This window comes from Strix uralensis, chromosome 2 (assembly GCF_047716275.1).
Source record: "Strix uralensis isolate ZFMK-TIS-50842 chromosome 2, bStrUra1, whole genome shotgun sequence".
Taxonomy (NCBI): domain Eukaryota; kingdom Metazoa; phylum Chordata; class Aves; order Strigiformes; family Strigidae; genus Strix; species Strix uralensis.
The window spans coordinates 126268438-126283283 of record NC_133973.1 but is presented as its reverse complement, the minus strand read 5'-3'; the positions used below and the strand labels follow the sequence as shown (position 1 = coordinate 126283283).

Sequence of the window (14846 nt, the reverse complement as noted above, 5' to 3'; positions counted from 1 at the left end):
AAAGCACGGCTGGCATCTGACCGAACCAGGGCCTCGCAGCAGGAGCTGGGCACTCAGCACTGGCTTCCACTCTGCCTCGGGGCTGTAACACGCTCTGCTGCTGTAAATTAAGTTTTAGCATCTCAACACCTCCTGTCCCACAGTGCTCAGCACTGTGCACGCCCATAATAACAGGCAGCCCCTCTCCGGAAGAGCTTACGTGGACAAAGGAGTAGTATCTCCACTGAGCAGTGACTTGACCTTAATTCTTCACAGTGAAATAGAAAATCAAAACAGGCTTATTCTACTTAGACAACAAGTACCAAAGGAAACTACCTACAGCATGAGATACACCCTTACCCTCTGCAAACACCCAGTACCCTCTTTTTAGGCACCTGCAGGACAGACAATTGCTACATTTCAGAAGTACATGGAACTCACAATTTTTCTAAACATTTAAAGATCCCACTCTAACCTCTGCCTGACCTGTAACAATCTCAAGGGGGGGAAAAAAAAGCCATAAACAAATATGCATTTGAAGGAAAGAAAAGCACCAACTGCCAGGCTTCCTCTGGCATTCAGAGGAGGCAGACAGTTATATAATATAATAATGCACCCTCTCCATTCAAAAGGGCTGGCATGTCAGAGCTTAATGACATTTTAAAAAGAAGCCATTTCAGCAAACAAATCATTGTGCATGTGTGTGTGACAGACCTAAAATAGCCCCCCACACCACTTGCCTGAATGAAAAAGATTCACTTCTGTTGCCAAGCAAAGCCGGGTCTCAGTCCAACTTCAATGTTCCAAGGGAGGAAAATGTCATTTTTTAAAAGTTGATCCTTCTAAGTAGCATCCTGAGCTGAATATATAGTACATGTTTTCCCATGAGCCATAAAGAGAATGTCCTATATTTTGACCGTGAACAAGCTTTTCTAGGAATGCAAATTTTGCTCTCAATAGTTACACAATGGACTACAGTGTCACAAGCACCGTTCGTGCTCCATTAGTCATTCTTTTATTATTTTTTTTAAACAGAAATTCACAAAAGGCCTACAGTGTGTGTAGAGCACTTGCTAAACAATAGGCTGATTGTTTAAAATATTTGCAAGATTCCGAGAATAGAAGGCCAACACCCAAAGACAAACCAATATGCAGCACATAATTAATAACAGCGAGCAGCCCACAGTATCATGCTTTCGTGAGTCAAACAATCCAGAAGGTAAAAAACAGGAAGAATAGAGGCCTGAACCAATATCCTCTGATCAGCACATGGAAGATAACTACGAAGTGATCTGTATTCACAAGAGGAACAATAGGGCAGTTAGGTTTCTAACTAACTAAGCTCCAGGCTGGTATCGGATGGTGCTCAGTTACAAGGAAGAAAACAGAAGGGAAGAAAAAAAGAAATTATTTTTCAAGAAGTTGTTAGATTTCTGCAGGGAACTGACATTTTACCTCTGTTTCACCAAGTGAACTTCAGCCCCTACCTAGAGTCCAAAATTAGTTACTACATCCTGAAAGCAGGCTCATAACCCAGTACTTTGGTCTGATTCCAGTTCCTAATGGAAATGTCTGGCTTGCAAAGTCCACCACTAGCACAAGCGCCTTTGCTTGTAGCATTAGGAGTTTGGGCAGTTAGCGGTGGGCAAGGCAAGCAACCCACCTCCTCCAGGTGAGACACGATGGAAAGGCAGCCCAGTCATTCTGGCTCTGCCCTAGTGCTTGTGAGAAAGGTTTGACAGACTTCCCAGAGACGGTGCGCACATCTGGGTCTGTGCCTCAAAGGGTTTCCAATCACCAAGACAGACCCTTCCCATTGAAAATAAATTAAGACTATAAGGGGAAGAGGGGTTCAAACCACAACCCTGCTTACCGACAACACAGACTGCTGGAACAGTGCTCCCATCTGACTCATCTCTGTGCCTTCCTACACATTAGGTTATTGCTACATTTTTGGGGATCATTTGTGGTTGTTCAAAAGGAGCTAGAGACTTTGTTTTCAAATATAAGATGCTGCGGAGGGCAGGATGAACTAGAAGTGAAGAAAATTCCCCCCCCCCCCCCCAAGAAAACAGTATTTCTAGGTCAAAAAGACATGGCTGAGGGGGAGAAGTTCTAGCACTTCAGGCTTCAGATGGCTGAAGAAGTGCTGCACAGTGACAGAGAGAAAGCCATTCGGGAGATCACTGATTGACAGGATGTCTGTCAAGTGATCTCTCGGGCCATAATGTCCTGACCTGCAGCTCTCTTCCCCCAATGGCCCAGGCAGCAGCCTGGGCAGACCACAGCCAAGGGGCTCTCCATGCAGCATGACTGCCTCCAGCAAAAAGGCAACTCAAGAATCCAAATTCAAGTGTTTCTTGGTGCTCTAAGACCACCCGTGTCTCTTAGCTCTTCCTGTGGTTGAAGCCAATTCAAGGGCTTGGGACATTTTGTGACAGAGAAGTAAGAGACCTGGGTGGTGCTGCTATCTCCTACATCAGAGCAACCTCAGAATTACCACTGCACACCACAAGAGAAAGAGAGCTGGCAACATCTAATTGTCTCCACAGATACTTTGAAAGCAGACAAATGTCATGATGGAAATCCTATATACAGTTCAAACCCCCTCTTGCAGTTTACCAATATTTATATTTACCATATAAACTTCCACCCCCTTCCTTTGAAATATAATAAGCCAGAGGAGAACATACAAGTAAAAAATTATCAGGACTTTGATGCAAATTCAGGCAGTCTCACGATAAGTTGTAATAACAACTCCCGAGTCTGAGAGCAAGGAGAGGCAGAAAAAACAGAAACCAACACCTGATATAAAATATTTTGTTTGCTTGTTAATTTTTTTTTTTTTTTTTTTTTTTTTTTTTTTAGAAAAACCCTATTAACTTGATCAAGGAAAGAAACAGAAATAATACCTCCATTAGTAAGTACTCACCTTAGGACAGACAGAACTGGATAAAAAGACAGATAAAACTTCTCTTTTACTATTTGTATTCTGGCAGTTCCTTAATTTCTAGTTACATACTAAGAACCAGTTATGTATAGTTTAATCAAATATATGTATACTTCCCACAGTTCATGCGCTGTCTGAATTTTTCTTTAGATTCCTACCTATTCCCCTATTTAAAAAACACCTTAGAACGTAACACATATTGTTAAATGTTCTGATTCTTTCAAACACACACCACACAACGCCCTCACCCCAATAAGCCAAACACCCACAGGAATTAAAAATACCAGCGATTTACTCATCAATGACATTACTTGTTCCATCCTGGAAAAAAACCAAAAGAAGGAGGAAAGAATATATAAATACAGCCAATCTGGAGAGTCTTGTATCACCTAGCAAAACTGACGTGGTGTAACACCTTGATAAACTTTCACAGACACTACTCAGCTGCGTGCTCTACTAGACTCAGCTCAAAAAAGGATTGAGAACAATTATATTCTACTGGCAGTCCAGCCCCTGCATGAAACTGGTCCCTAGCAGAGTCTCCAGGCTAAAGAAGCCAAGCGTTCAATAATTGGGGTCTTTATTTCCAGAAATTCAAGCTAAGACAAAACAGGATGTTTTCAGAAACATTGAGCACCTTATCTGTATCTTATTACAACTTCCAGACAGCCCAGCATCTTTGAAGATTGTGGTCCATCAGTCAAAGTCCCCAGGTTCAACACTAATACCTGGGACCCCCACGAACTCAGTCCCATTTATTGTCTAAATACAAAGCCCAGTTTCCAAAGTGCTCAGCAGCCACTGATTTTTATATGGCCCAGATTTGCCAAAGAGCTCTGCACACTCATTCACCCCACTGGCCAGTTGTAGGGTACATGTTGAAAACAAAGGTCTTTCAAACTCTTCCACCTTACAACGAAATGAGGCATACAAAGTTTGCAAGCTCATCCGAAGACTTTCTGTTCATCAGTTCTCATGGATCCAAAATGAGGGCTAATCTTCTAAGACCACCCATAGCCACTTGCTCCTACCACTTCTGCTTCCTCAAGCAGAAATCAGTTTATATGAAAAACAAAGTAAATCAAAGAGGACTAGGATCAATGAGGTCTGGATGGTTCAGTTCCCAGTGGCAGATACCACAGGTGCCCACACTCCCACTTAGTCAGTGGAAACCCAGGCAATAGAGTCTAGATGACAATTCAGTATCCCAGAGTGGACACTGACCTTTGCTCAGTTGACTTACTTGTGGAGTGTACTGACTCTGCTGAGGGTAGGGAAGTTTTTTTGCCATATCTCACATGGAGATATGACAATCTGAACTAGATCCTGCCCTGGTTTCCAGAAGATGAGTGTCTTGTGGCAGAGAAGTTTGTCTTTGCTTTTTGTTTTCAACTGAACACAGCCTTTTGCAGACACCAGAGAAAGCACAGGGAAAGAAGGAAATGCAAAAATGAGAGAATATAATGTATTTCTCCAACTTGAGAGAAGCCCTGTCCAAGAGAATCTGCACACATTCATGACATCTATCTCATCTAGGTATCCCCTTGGGTTGAAAAAGGAACTACCTTTTTCTGTAATTGAAAAATGGAAAAAATGGGAAAAATTACATGGCCTCCCTTCCCATCTCCATCTTTGTTTAAATGCAAAACTTGGCATAAGTTATTACTTTCACTCATCTGTCAAACATGGTTAAAGCTGTCCAAATGATACAAAAACTAGTGGACAAACTAGACAGATATACACACATACATGAAGAAACAGGGCTTAGGAAACCAGACTACAAATCTCTGCTCTCTCTCCTCAGTTGCAAACAGATTTAGTTAATATGTAAAAAAGAGGAATGATGTGAGTTAAGAAATAGTTCCTTCCTTTTTTGGACTGGAGAACAACCCAAACTCAACGCACTTTTTGCCACTACCACAACGATGGGGAGGGAGTTCTGTGTAGGTGGTCACATCTGAATTACTCACTGTAGCCCCTCCTTACAGTCACTGGGGAGAAACTGAGATGACTCACTCTTCCCCATTGTCTACAAAAAGAAACCCAGAGATCTGTATCAGTTCAATGAGATGAGACAAATCTCATCCAGGATGTCTGTATTTTTCTTTATGCAAGGTGGAAACAGAAAGTGGAAGCAGAAGGTGGAATCTAGAATCAGAGTATGTTTAAGCAAAAATGATTAAAGATGTCCCTCTGTGGTGCTGGATGCAGCAGTGATCAGCAGCTGTACCCCAGCAGATGGTAACAAGGGCCAAGACTGCTCAGCTGGCACAAGTCCTGAGCACATCCATAAACAGTTCCACCACATTCTTCTCACACCATGGCATTTAATAACCGTTTTGGTAGCATGATTCTTCACCTTTGAGGAAAAAGTCTTGGGAAACACTCTCTCATGAGGTGTGGGGGCTCATTTACAGTGTAGAAGTGGGATGCCCACCCTTAGACTAGAGGACACAGCCTGAATTTTCAAGTACAGACTACTCCAAAACTTGGTTAAATTGTGAGCAGAAGATCCCACATTTTTCATTTCTTTATCAGAGATATTCTACTTACAAATGAGACGCCAAGCAGTTTTGATTTGTTAAAGGTATCCCATCTGCTGGTTAAACCAACCTCTACTCTGATGACTGATATTGACAGTCATTCTTCAGTAGCTCATCTCTGGTGCTACAGGTTTCAGTGATCCGCCCCTACCTTCAGCATCTGCTCTCCACAGCAGCCAGACAGCCCCTATAATCTTCCACATGTAACCAATCTGTTCACAGGCTCCAGCTCTTTCATGGGCAGATTTAGCTGAAACAGTTGATGAGGCTCACCCTACTACCTATCTGTGCAATCTTTCTCTTCAAGAAGACCGCCATCTTATAGCAGTGACATCAACTGAAATCAACAACAGGATTTATTAACACAGCAATAAAACCAGCACAAATACTTCATTTTCACTAAAGGCAGGAGGTGTGAATAAGGCTGTGGGTCAGGAGCTCAGTAATTCAAATATTAGTGCTTTTTGTGCCGGGGGGGGAAAAAACCTGACCAAACACTTTGCTGACAAAACACCAAGCAATGGTCAGCTGTATACTCACTCCAACAGCTAAATTTTGTTCAGAAAAATATAGCTGGGTTAACCTTTAGCCCTGTCATTCAGTACTGCCATTGCTCTTCATAGGCCATAAGCTTTGCAGTGAATTTTCAAGTCCTTGGGACAAAGGTTTGTTACTCTTGCTTTGTCTGAACTTTTCTCGGCCTGCTGGCAGCTTTGTTTTACTGGGTTTAGTTGTGACTCAAGTTCTGTAATTGGCCAGGTGTCTGTATCTACTTTATTTTTGTTTGTGTGTGGTACAACCAGTTTTGCACAGACAGCAGTAACAAGCAGTTACTCTGTACAGAATGAGTTATTTACCACTAATGTAATGGCTTTGTATAGAGAAATACAACAGCCTGGTATGACAGCAGAGGCCTGGAGAAGTGGAGACACAGGACCTGGCACAGAGGAGTACACACACAGGCTGAGAAGAGATGGGGCACAGGCTTGGCACTGGAGACCATGGCTATAAACAACTCACCAATGGTCAGTTAAAGAAATGCATACCTGGAGCTGGACAAAACAGGTTTTAGGGATAACAAAGAACTAGTATCCAATACACATAAACACAACCACATACAGCAAAAATCAGATGCAATGTGGGACTGCAGACCAGTGAAGAAAGAGATAGGTGTAAAGCTGTCTTATCAAACATACTAAAATGATCCCAGGTGGATCCTAGAGTAAGGAAAGAAGAAACCATCAACACGAACCTCATACCTCTCTCCCAGCAAAGGACTCCAGATGCTGACAACTCACTCTAACACCCACCACCACCAGAATAAAACCAGCAACCTTGGGACCCAAAGGAGCAGGGGAGGGGTGAGCGTAACACCAGAAAGAAGGGTGGAAACTAAGACAGTTTTAACTGCATTATTCTTCTTTCTTTTTCTGCAATAATTGCATATGGACTAATAATGATTAGACTTTCAAAATTTCAGTTACACTAACAATAAATTCTTTGCGTATAAAGATGTGCTGCCTTTTTGCCCATGAACAAGATTTTGAGTGTAACACTCTGTATGGGCATGTAGTCTCTTTACATCACAGTAAATAAATCCAGATAAAAATTTTGTTTTATTCTAAACAGGTGTTGCCCATCTTCCCAGAACAAAGGAAAAAAACCCATAAACTCATGTTTTTTCTAACTAGTTCAGCAGAAATATGATCACATACCCACACCTGACCCAGATCAAATTTGAACCATTGGGTGACCTAATATTAGTGATTCTGGAGCCATGGCCAGAAGACTACAAAAAGACCAGATCTGTAAAGTGGGAGCATTTGTACAGAGCTAACAAAATGACTAGAACATCACCTTGAAGGGGTTATGGACTAGAAAACTGCTAACACTTTCTCCTCATCAAATGTATCAGGGTTTAGAAAGCAATGGGAAAGAATTCATGGAGCAGAGAGGCAAGAGAGAAGCAAGGAAAAGAGCTACCTTGAAATCACTGGAAAATTACTGAGTGAGAACATTGTCTGGCAAAAGAAACTACAGATGGTCGGAAAAGGAAAAACAAATACTTGAAAAGTTCCACTGATTTTTTTGTTGTTGTCTTTCACTGATTTTTTTCTTCCATTAGCTCCCAGTTACTGGGGCTATAAAAGAGCCAGATGTTTTTTAGTTAAAATGAAGAGGGGAGTAATTACTGTGACAGTGTCTCTTCTGTATTCTCATTTCCCTGGGTTATCCCAAGCACTTCTACAAACCAAGCACTTCATTACCTTCCTCTCACCCTCTTCATGGTGGAATGGGCTTCCCATGCACAAATAACAAGACCACTTTTTTCACGTCCTACTTTACAGCTACACCTTTTATATAACACCTTATCAGAGTGACCTCTGGAAGGTTTCCGATGCATTTCTAACGTATGCTTGCTGGTTTTTTCCTCAACTAAGCTTTCTGTTAACATAAGCCCTTTGGTGTGTGGATCAGGTCTTTTTAGACTACCTGATACCCTCAGCACTGAAAAACCAGTAACAGTAAAGCAGGTCATCAGGAAAAGATTCATGAAAAAGAAGCTGTGGACTACTGATTCTGCTGAGCCATTCAAGAGGCGTTATGACCTTTCCAAATGCAGTTCTTGCCTTTGTACATGAGCTATAAAACAATTAGCAAAGGAAGGGAGATAATAAAACATCAGAAATAGATAACAAAATCTGTTTGAGACAGGTGTTAACCTGTAACTGAAGTCATAGCAGGAGTACAATCATGTAACAGATAGGAATTGTGCATGTGACATCATCAGGTCATCCTCAATCTTAAAATTCAGGTTCTGTAGTTGTGTCCCTGCTGTAAACAGCCTGTAGTTAAGGAACTTTGTGTACAACTTAAAACTATCTAGCAAATAGACTGTTAGTCAACATAACATTACCATTTCTCTTCAGAAAAGGCAGTGCTTGATGGGACCCAAGAGAGTCGTGTTCTGAGCCTAGCTTTACTCCTCACCAGCTGTCAGATCTTGCCTCATCTCTCCACAGCAGTTTTTCATCTCATCCTTAGACTTCCTCACTCTTCACCCAATCTCTCAGCAAGGAGTCTCAGCACTTGACTGCAAGTTCAAGAGCTTACTAAAATTACCCACCAGGCATTAGTAAAAATAGAGTAGTCCTGGCTTGGGCACATTTAAATAGTTGGTCCCTGGCTCTTCAGTGCAGGAATCATCGCCTTCTGTACAGCAGCTAGAACCACGACACCCCAAATTCCTGTGAGGCCTTTAAAGAGCAACAGAACATTAACTGCAATACAAGAAACAGGTGAACGTCAATTGTATTTTATATTCTCAAGTGGAAAATATACTTAAAAAGCAAACACGACACGTACACTTTTATTGAATGGTCAGAGCCTGGACAGAGATGGGTGTGTGCCTGACAGAGGAAAACTTCTAAGACTGAAGGTCTCACGCTCCAAGAGAAGGAGGAATGGTTGCTGCTGAATGCAGGAGAAGAAATGTGTGTGCCAAAGATTGCTACTAAAAACAGTTCCCGAATTCTTCAAAGGTAATGGTTTATCTTTGCAAGTGCAGTGCATAAATTAAAAACTCTAAAGTCTTTTAGACTTAATGTTATTTTCATTATTTTCTGCCCCAAATCTTCAAACTCTGATAAAAGATGCTCCTTACTTCACAAATGTGCATGCAGGCAAAACTGCTCTTTATGTTCACAATATACAGTACACAAAAAAATTATCTCAGAATGGACTTCAGTTGCAAATAAGTGTTATAAATTATCGCTCACATATTAAAATTAATGATAATGAGCCCGCCTGGAGTTGCTAATTGGTTCTAGGCATAGTGTTAAGTTTTGCAGATGCAAGAAACAGTTCATTATCAACACTCAGCCAGCAATGTACTTGTCTTTAATGGTAACAATTCTTGAGAAATCCTGCTTCACACATATAAGAAATCAAATGCAAGAAGTGCTCTCAGAGCCCATGAGGAAAATGACAGCTACTCACATTTCACTGAACACCAGAACTGGCAAAAATCTTCCCTTTCAAAATCTAACTTCAATGACTCATCACAAAACAACTCAATCAGCAAAGCTCATACATCTGGTAGCAATGTGGTGTTAGCAAGCCCTCCTCAGCCAACAGCTTACAGACCCAATTCCTTCCAGCATCACTCTCATCCTTGGGGAAGGAATTCCTTCAACATAGCCTTAAATCAGATCAGGTATTGACAGGACCTTATTTGAGACGAAGGGGGGAGTTCATACCTCATGGAGCTATTGCTTCAACAGACTTAGCTGCACTGATTTACACAGCGTTTATGTTTTCAGAGTTATCCCTGCAAACATAAAGACAAGGAGCAAGATTACTCTCATATGCTCCAGTAAAAGTGCAATGCATAGGATCCACTGTGTCTGCAGACCTCTGTGGATGATAACCATCAGTAGAGAGGTGGTAACAAGCAACCAGAAAGTGGTAACATCAAACGTTGCTACAGTCTTGCTGGCAGGAAACATCTGCCCACTGCCTTATCTCTTTCTCTCATGTTATACTGAGGTTGAAATATCACTGACATCTACAGCAGTTTCTTTACAGTACAATCACCTCCACACTTCTGCACAGGCAGTACAAATTTACCTTCAGCAGATCTAACACAAAGACTCTTAGGTATCTTATTGGACTGTTGTTCAGACTGGACTGCAATATGCTTTTTCAGATAACATTTCAGCGGAATACAGAGAGATATATGTTCACTCAGAAACTACAGCACATAACCACACAGACTGCATGAACAAAATGCCTAATTGCTTCTAATGAAAAGTAAATATCTGAAGTTTGACATCACCTTTTTCCTGAAGTCACGTGTTCTGCTAAAGTCATACATGGCTCTATCTGGCTTTCCTTTCACAAAAGGAAAGATTATGGCAGAATTTTGTTGGCTGTTACTATGAATTCCAAAAGTCAAAGCACCCATATGCACCTTCAAGTTTAAAAACAAAAAACCCACCCACAGCTCTACCTACAAATTCATTTTAAGAGTGGTCTTTGAAGAAGTCTGATTAACTAGCACAGCTGAAAGCTGTTTATCACTCACTCACCGAGGATCCCCAGCCATTTCACAGATATAAAAGCAGTCCATAATACTGTGTAAAGCTTGCTCTTCTGGACATAACTGTGCTGTAGCTCGTAAACATCAGAATCAGTGCTTTACCTCACTCCTCCTTCTGTCTCACGAGTTGTTCCTGGCCTGATGCAGCAGACACACAAGTGCTCCTTGTAAGCTGCCAGTTAAATACCACCGCAGCTCTTTATGAGTAGTTGGCTCATGGTCATCTGTCTTCCACGAGGACAGGATGCAAGGGAAAAGTCTGTCCTAAATACTGACCTTTGGAAACCACGGAGAGCTGCAGAACCCAGTGCTGTGCCACCCAAAACTAGCACTGGGTGAGACAGCTAAGACTTGATAAGGAGAATAGCTGTTTCAGCACAACTATGATTAGCTGTGACCTGCTCATTTGAAACTAACTCAGTATTTCCACATAGAGATGGGGATTTTTTACTACGTACAAACAGCTATACTGTGAGTTTCAAAGAGCTTTTCAAATATTTTTCTAGCTGTGACACAAAGTAGATAACGCTTGTTTAGCTATTCCCTTATCTTACTCGGGGAGCACACGTACTCCGCGTTACTAGGGTCTATTAAAATATCAAAGCAACTTTCACTGTCAAATGCCATTATTGCTATATCTCATGTGCATTATTAAAATACAAATAAACGTATATATGTTCTTTAAGGCACTTATTCATGTGCCCAACCATAATTATGTATAAGCAAACTCTATCAAGCATCTCTTCTTGAGGAGTTAGATCTTAAGTATCTCTAGAAACACGAAACTCACTTCTGAGCTGGAGCTGGAAGAATCTGTATATATTTAATACTAGCACCTTTAATATATTGCTGTATATATTTAATACTAGCACCTTTCGCGCATAAAACAATTCAGTTAACTACAACTCAATAAAGCTTTACATTGCTAGGTAGCTGTGAATCTGGGATGAGTGACTTTCTACTCATTTTCTGTTGTTCTTTTGAAATAAAATGGATTACAAAAACTGATGACAGCACCGTCACGATTCACTATGCTCCTCACATCACCCCCAAAGCTAACTTTTCAAACTAAATCACATAGTGAAAATGTGTCACATTTCTACAGTCACAGGTTAACAACTCAAAGTTAGTCTAGCTACTACACCACAATCCCAGAGTTGAAAATAAGTATGTTTCAACATATACAAATAATCCCATTAGCTTCAGAGGGGCTGTTCTGATGCATAAAATCAGACTACAGTGCAGCTTTAATGAAAAAAAAAATGGATCTACAATCCAATTCATAGGAAAATTATTTACTTGCGCATAAGTATCATTAGATTTCCAGGGGAAGCTGGTGATACACATTCTGAAGGGCACCAGGCATCTCCCATTACAAGAACCTTATTTTACTTTCTTATAATTTTGCCCTAATCTTAACCATTTCAACTAAAAAGTTTCACAGCATACACCAACTTAAGATGAGGGTTTTTTTGTTAACAACTGCAGATGAAAAACATTTATCTATTTCCAACACCTAGCTAGAGAAGAATATATTTTGTTTGGGATACATCCAAAAAATTGTCTATGAGTTCTAGATGTTGGCACAGACACTTGATATTCTGAAAGCTTTTGGATAAGCTTTTTTATATCCCAAGAAATCTGTTCAGGTCTGAGCCTTTTCAGGGACTGCAGGACATAGCCTTGTACATGCTCCACAGAAACAAGACTTATCATCTCCGTTTCCCAATGGTTTTGTGTGTGCAGAGCATGCTGCTGAGAGGCTGAACAGGAGGTTCCTTGTAGCTATTGGCTCTTCCGAGTTAAGCTCTCTTTTCTGTCCACAGGCCTGTGTCTCTCACAGTGACTGACCTCCAGATGGGTCCAAGTTGCAGAAGGAAAAAAAAGAGCATATTGGGTATACTGGGTCAGTGAGGTAAGAGGGAAAGAGACCTGTAGGCATCTGGCAGGGCACAGGTAACCTGCACAAGGAAACTGAAACAAAGAGCAGAGAACAGAACAATTTGATGGAGGGTGAAATGAGAATGAGGAGTCATGAAGAACTCAAGAATGAAGAAACCTGAGTGCAAACTGGGCACTGCCTGTCTGGGGAGCAGCTCTGCGGGAAAGGCCTTGGGGGTCCTGCTGGGGAAAAACCAAGCATGGGAGTACAGAGATGCTGTCTGCAAAGAGGCCACCAGCACCCTGGGCTGTAAGAGCAGAGGCAGAACCAGGAGATCCAGGGAAGGATCCCCCCCTACTTGGCACTCATTAGAGCACTTCTGGAATATTGCACCCAGGTTTTAGCCCCCCAGTGTAGGAAAGACATTGATGAGCTGGAGGGAGTTCATGGAGCGGCTGGGGGAGCCTGGAGCAGAGACTGCTTCAGGGGACCAAAAAGCAGTCCCAATGCCTACGTGGAAAGGATTCAGGAGATGGCGACAGGCTGCCCAGAGGGGTTGTGAAGTCTCCATCTTTGTAGGTTTTCAAGACCAGACTGGGTAAAAGTCACAAGCAGCCTGATCTGATCTCAGAGCTGTCCATGCTGTGAGCAGGAGGCTGGACTGAGGGATGCCGGGATCCCTTCGGCCTGAGCTACCCTGTGATCCTACGACCTGGGCATGGCAAGGGTAGTCAGAACGGGACAGAATAATCTTCAGCTGTCAGGTCATCCTGCTCCCAGGCCCTAACACGAAACCCTGGACCACCCCTGTCCATCTGCCAACATCCTCCCTTGCTACCCTACCACCCTCTCTGGCATCAAACGCATGGCCCAAGCGAGACATGCTTCTGAGTCACAAAATTCAAACTTCACCAATAGCCTGCAGAGGGTGGGACAAACAGGAAAGTCTCCTTTCAGCTTCTGTGGCTTAAAGACCTTGGATTTACCCACGTGGCATTAAATGTCATTCAGACCGCAGTCAAGCTCTCAGAAAAAAGCCATGAGGACAAAACCACAAATACCCCAGTAAATTTGTTACTGAAAAAGCACATGATAAGGCCTAGCTTGGGCACAGCAGTGTGCAGGAACAAACCCGGTGCCTACCCTACGCTTCCAGCAAAAGCTCACCTGTACTGGTGATTTCCTAAATCCATTCACTGCACGTATCAACGGCTGGTGGCACAGCTCTGGTTATTTAGGGAGCTTTTATCGAAAGGCTGGTGGGGGTGGCACCTCCTTCTCTGACTAAACGCCTGTCAAAGGAACCGGCTTGGCCGCAGTCACGTCTGCCAGCGTGCACCGTCACCCCAGAGCTGCCCCAAGCGCCGGGACGCCCCACAGGGACGCCTCACCGGCGGGGAGACGCCCGAGCCTCCTGCCCACGGGGGGAGAAAATGGCACCGGCTCCATCCCCTCAGTTTCCTTTTCCTCGCCGACCCCTGTTCGCCCTCCTCCTCGCCCCCCACGGCCCGCGATGGCTCTTGACTGACGAGCGGCCCCTCAAGCCGCCGAGCCCCGCGGCGGTGCGGCAGCGGCAGCCCGGCCCCGGCCCCCCGCGGGCGGCGGCAGCGGCGCGGGGGGGCGATGGCGCGGCGGCCGTTACCTGGAGAGGGAGTCGCCGCTGGGCGGCCGCGCCGCCGCCGCCGCCCGCCCGGCGCCGAGGCTCTCGCAGCTGGAGCTCTCCTCCATGCCGGGCGGCGGGGCGGCCCCGGGGCGGGCAGCTGTCTGTCAGCCGAGCGGCGGGCGCCCGGCGGGGCGGGAGGCGGCCATGTTGGCCCGGCGTGCCGCGCGGGGAGGGCGGGCTGAGGCGGGGCGGCGAGAGGGGGCAGAGCCTGGCAACGCGGGGCTGCGGGGAAGGGAGCGGCGGCGGCAGGGCCTCCCCCGGGCTGCCTCCGCCTCAGCCCGCAGTCCCGGCGGGCAGGGAGGGGGTAAGGCGGGGGCGCCGTGCGGCCCCTTCCCCTCGCAGGGCTGAGGGACGCGCAGGTGGGGGCCGGGCCGCCGAGCTCGGCGGCCGGAGGGAGGGGAAGGGGGTTGTGCCCGGCCTCCCCTCGCCACACCCCTGCCTCCCTTCCCGCGGGCTGAGCCTGGCCGGGGCCCGGGGGCTCCTCATCCCTCCAGCCTAGGGGCGAGAAGAGGGTGAGAGACAGGGGGAGCCAGCCAGCGGGTGGGGGCGTACAGAATTGGCCAGGATCTCTCTTTGTGGCCTCTTGAAAACCAAGGGAAGGCGGCAGCTCTCAGGTTCCTTCCCTGGGGCACCGTGGTCATTCCTAACAGCAAGGAAACGGTCTCTCTCAAGGGTCCTCTTGAAGTCATCTTCTTATTTGTGTTGGGCTGCCCTGCTAGAGGCTCTGC

General features: G+C 44.5%; 1 protein-coding gene across 5 annotated transcripts in view; it reads right to left on the bottom strand.

Moving 5' to 3' along the window:
* MTMR2 (myotubularin related protein 2) overlaps positions 1 to 14264 on the bottom strand; it is a 64087-nt gene extending 49823 nt beyond the window's left edge. Inside the window, exon 1 of one of the 5 annotated variants that reach the window (XM_074860216.1) lies at positions 14098 to 14264. In XM_074860216.1, coding sequence (XP_074716317.1) covers positions 14098 to 14183 — 86 coding nt within the window. In that variant the 5' untranslated portion in view covers positions 14184 to 14264. Of the gene's footprint in view, positions 1 to 719; positions 857 to 10562; positions 10630 to 10675; positions 10694 to 13622; positions 13641 to 14097 lie in introns of those variants that run through there. The other 4 variants (XM_074860218.1, XM_074860221.1, XM_074860217.1 and 1 more) reach the window with 4 other exon arrangements.
* Positions 14265 to 14846: the final 582 nt, after the last annotated feature.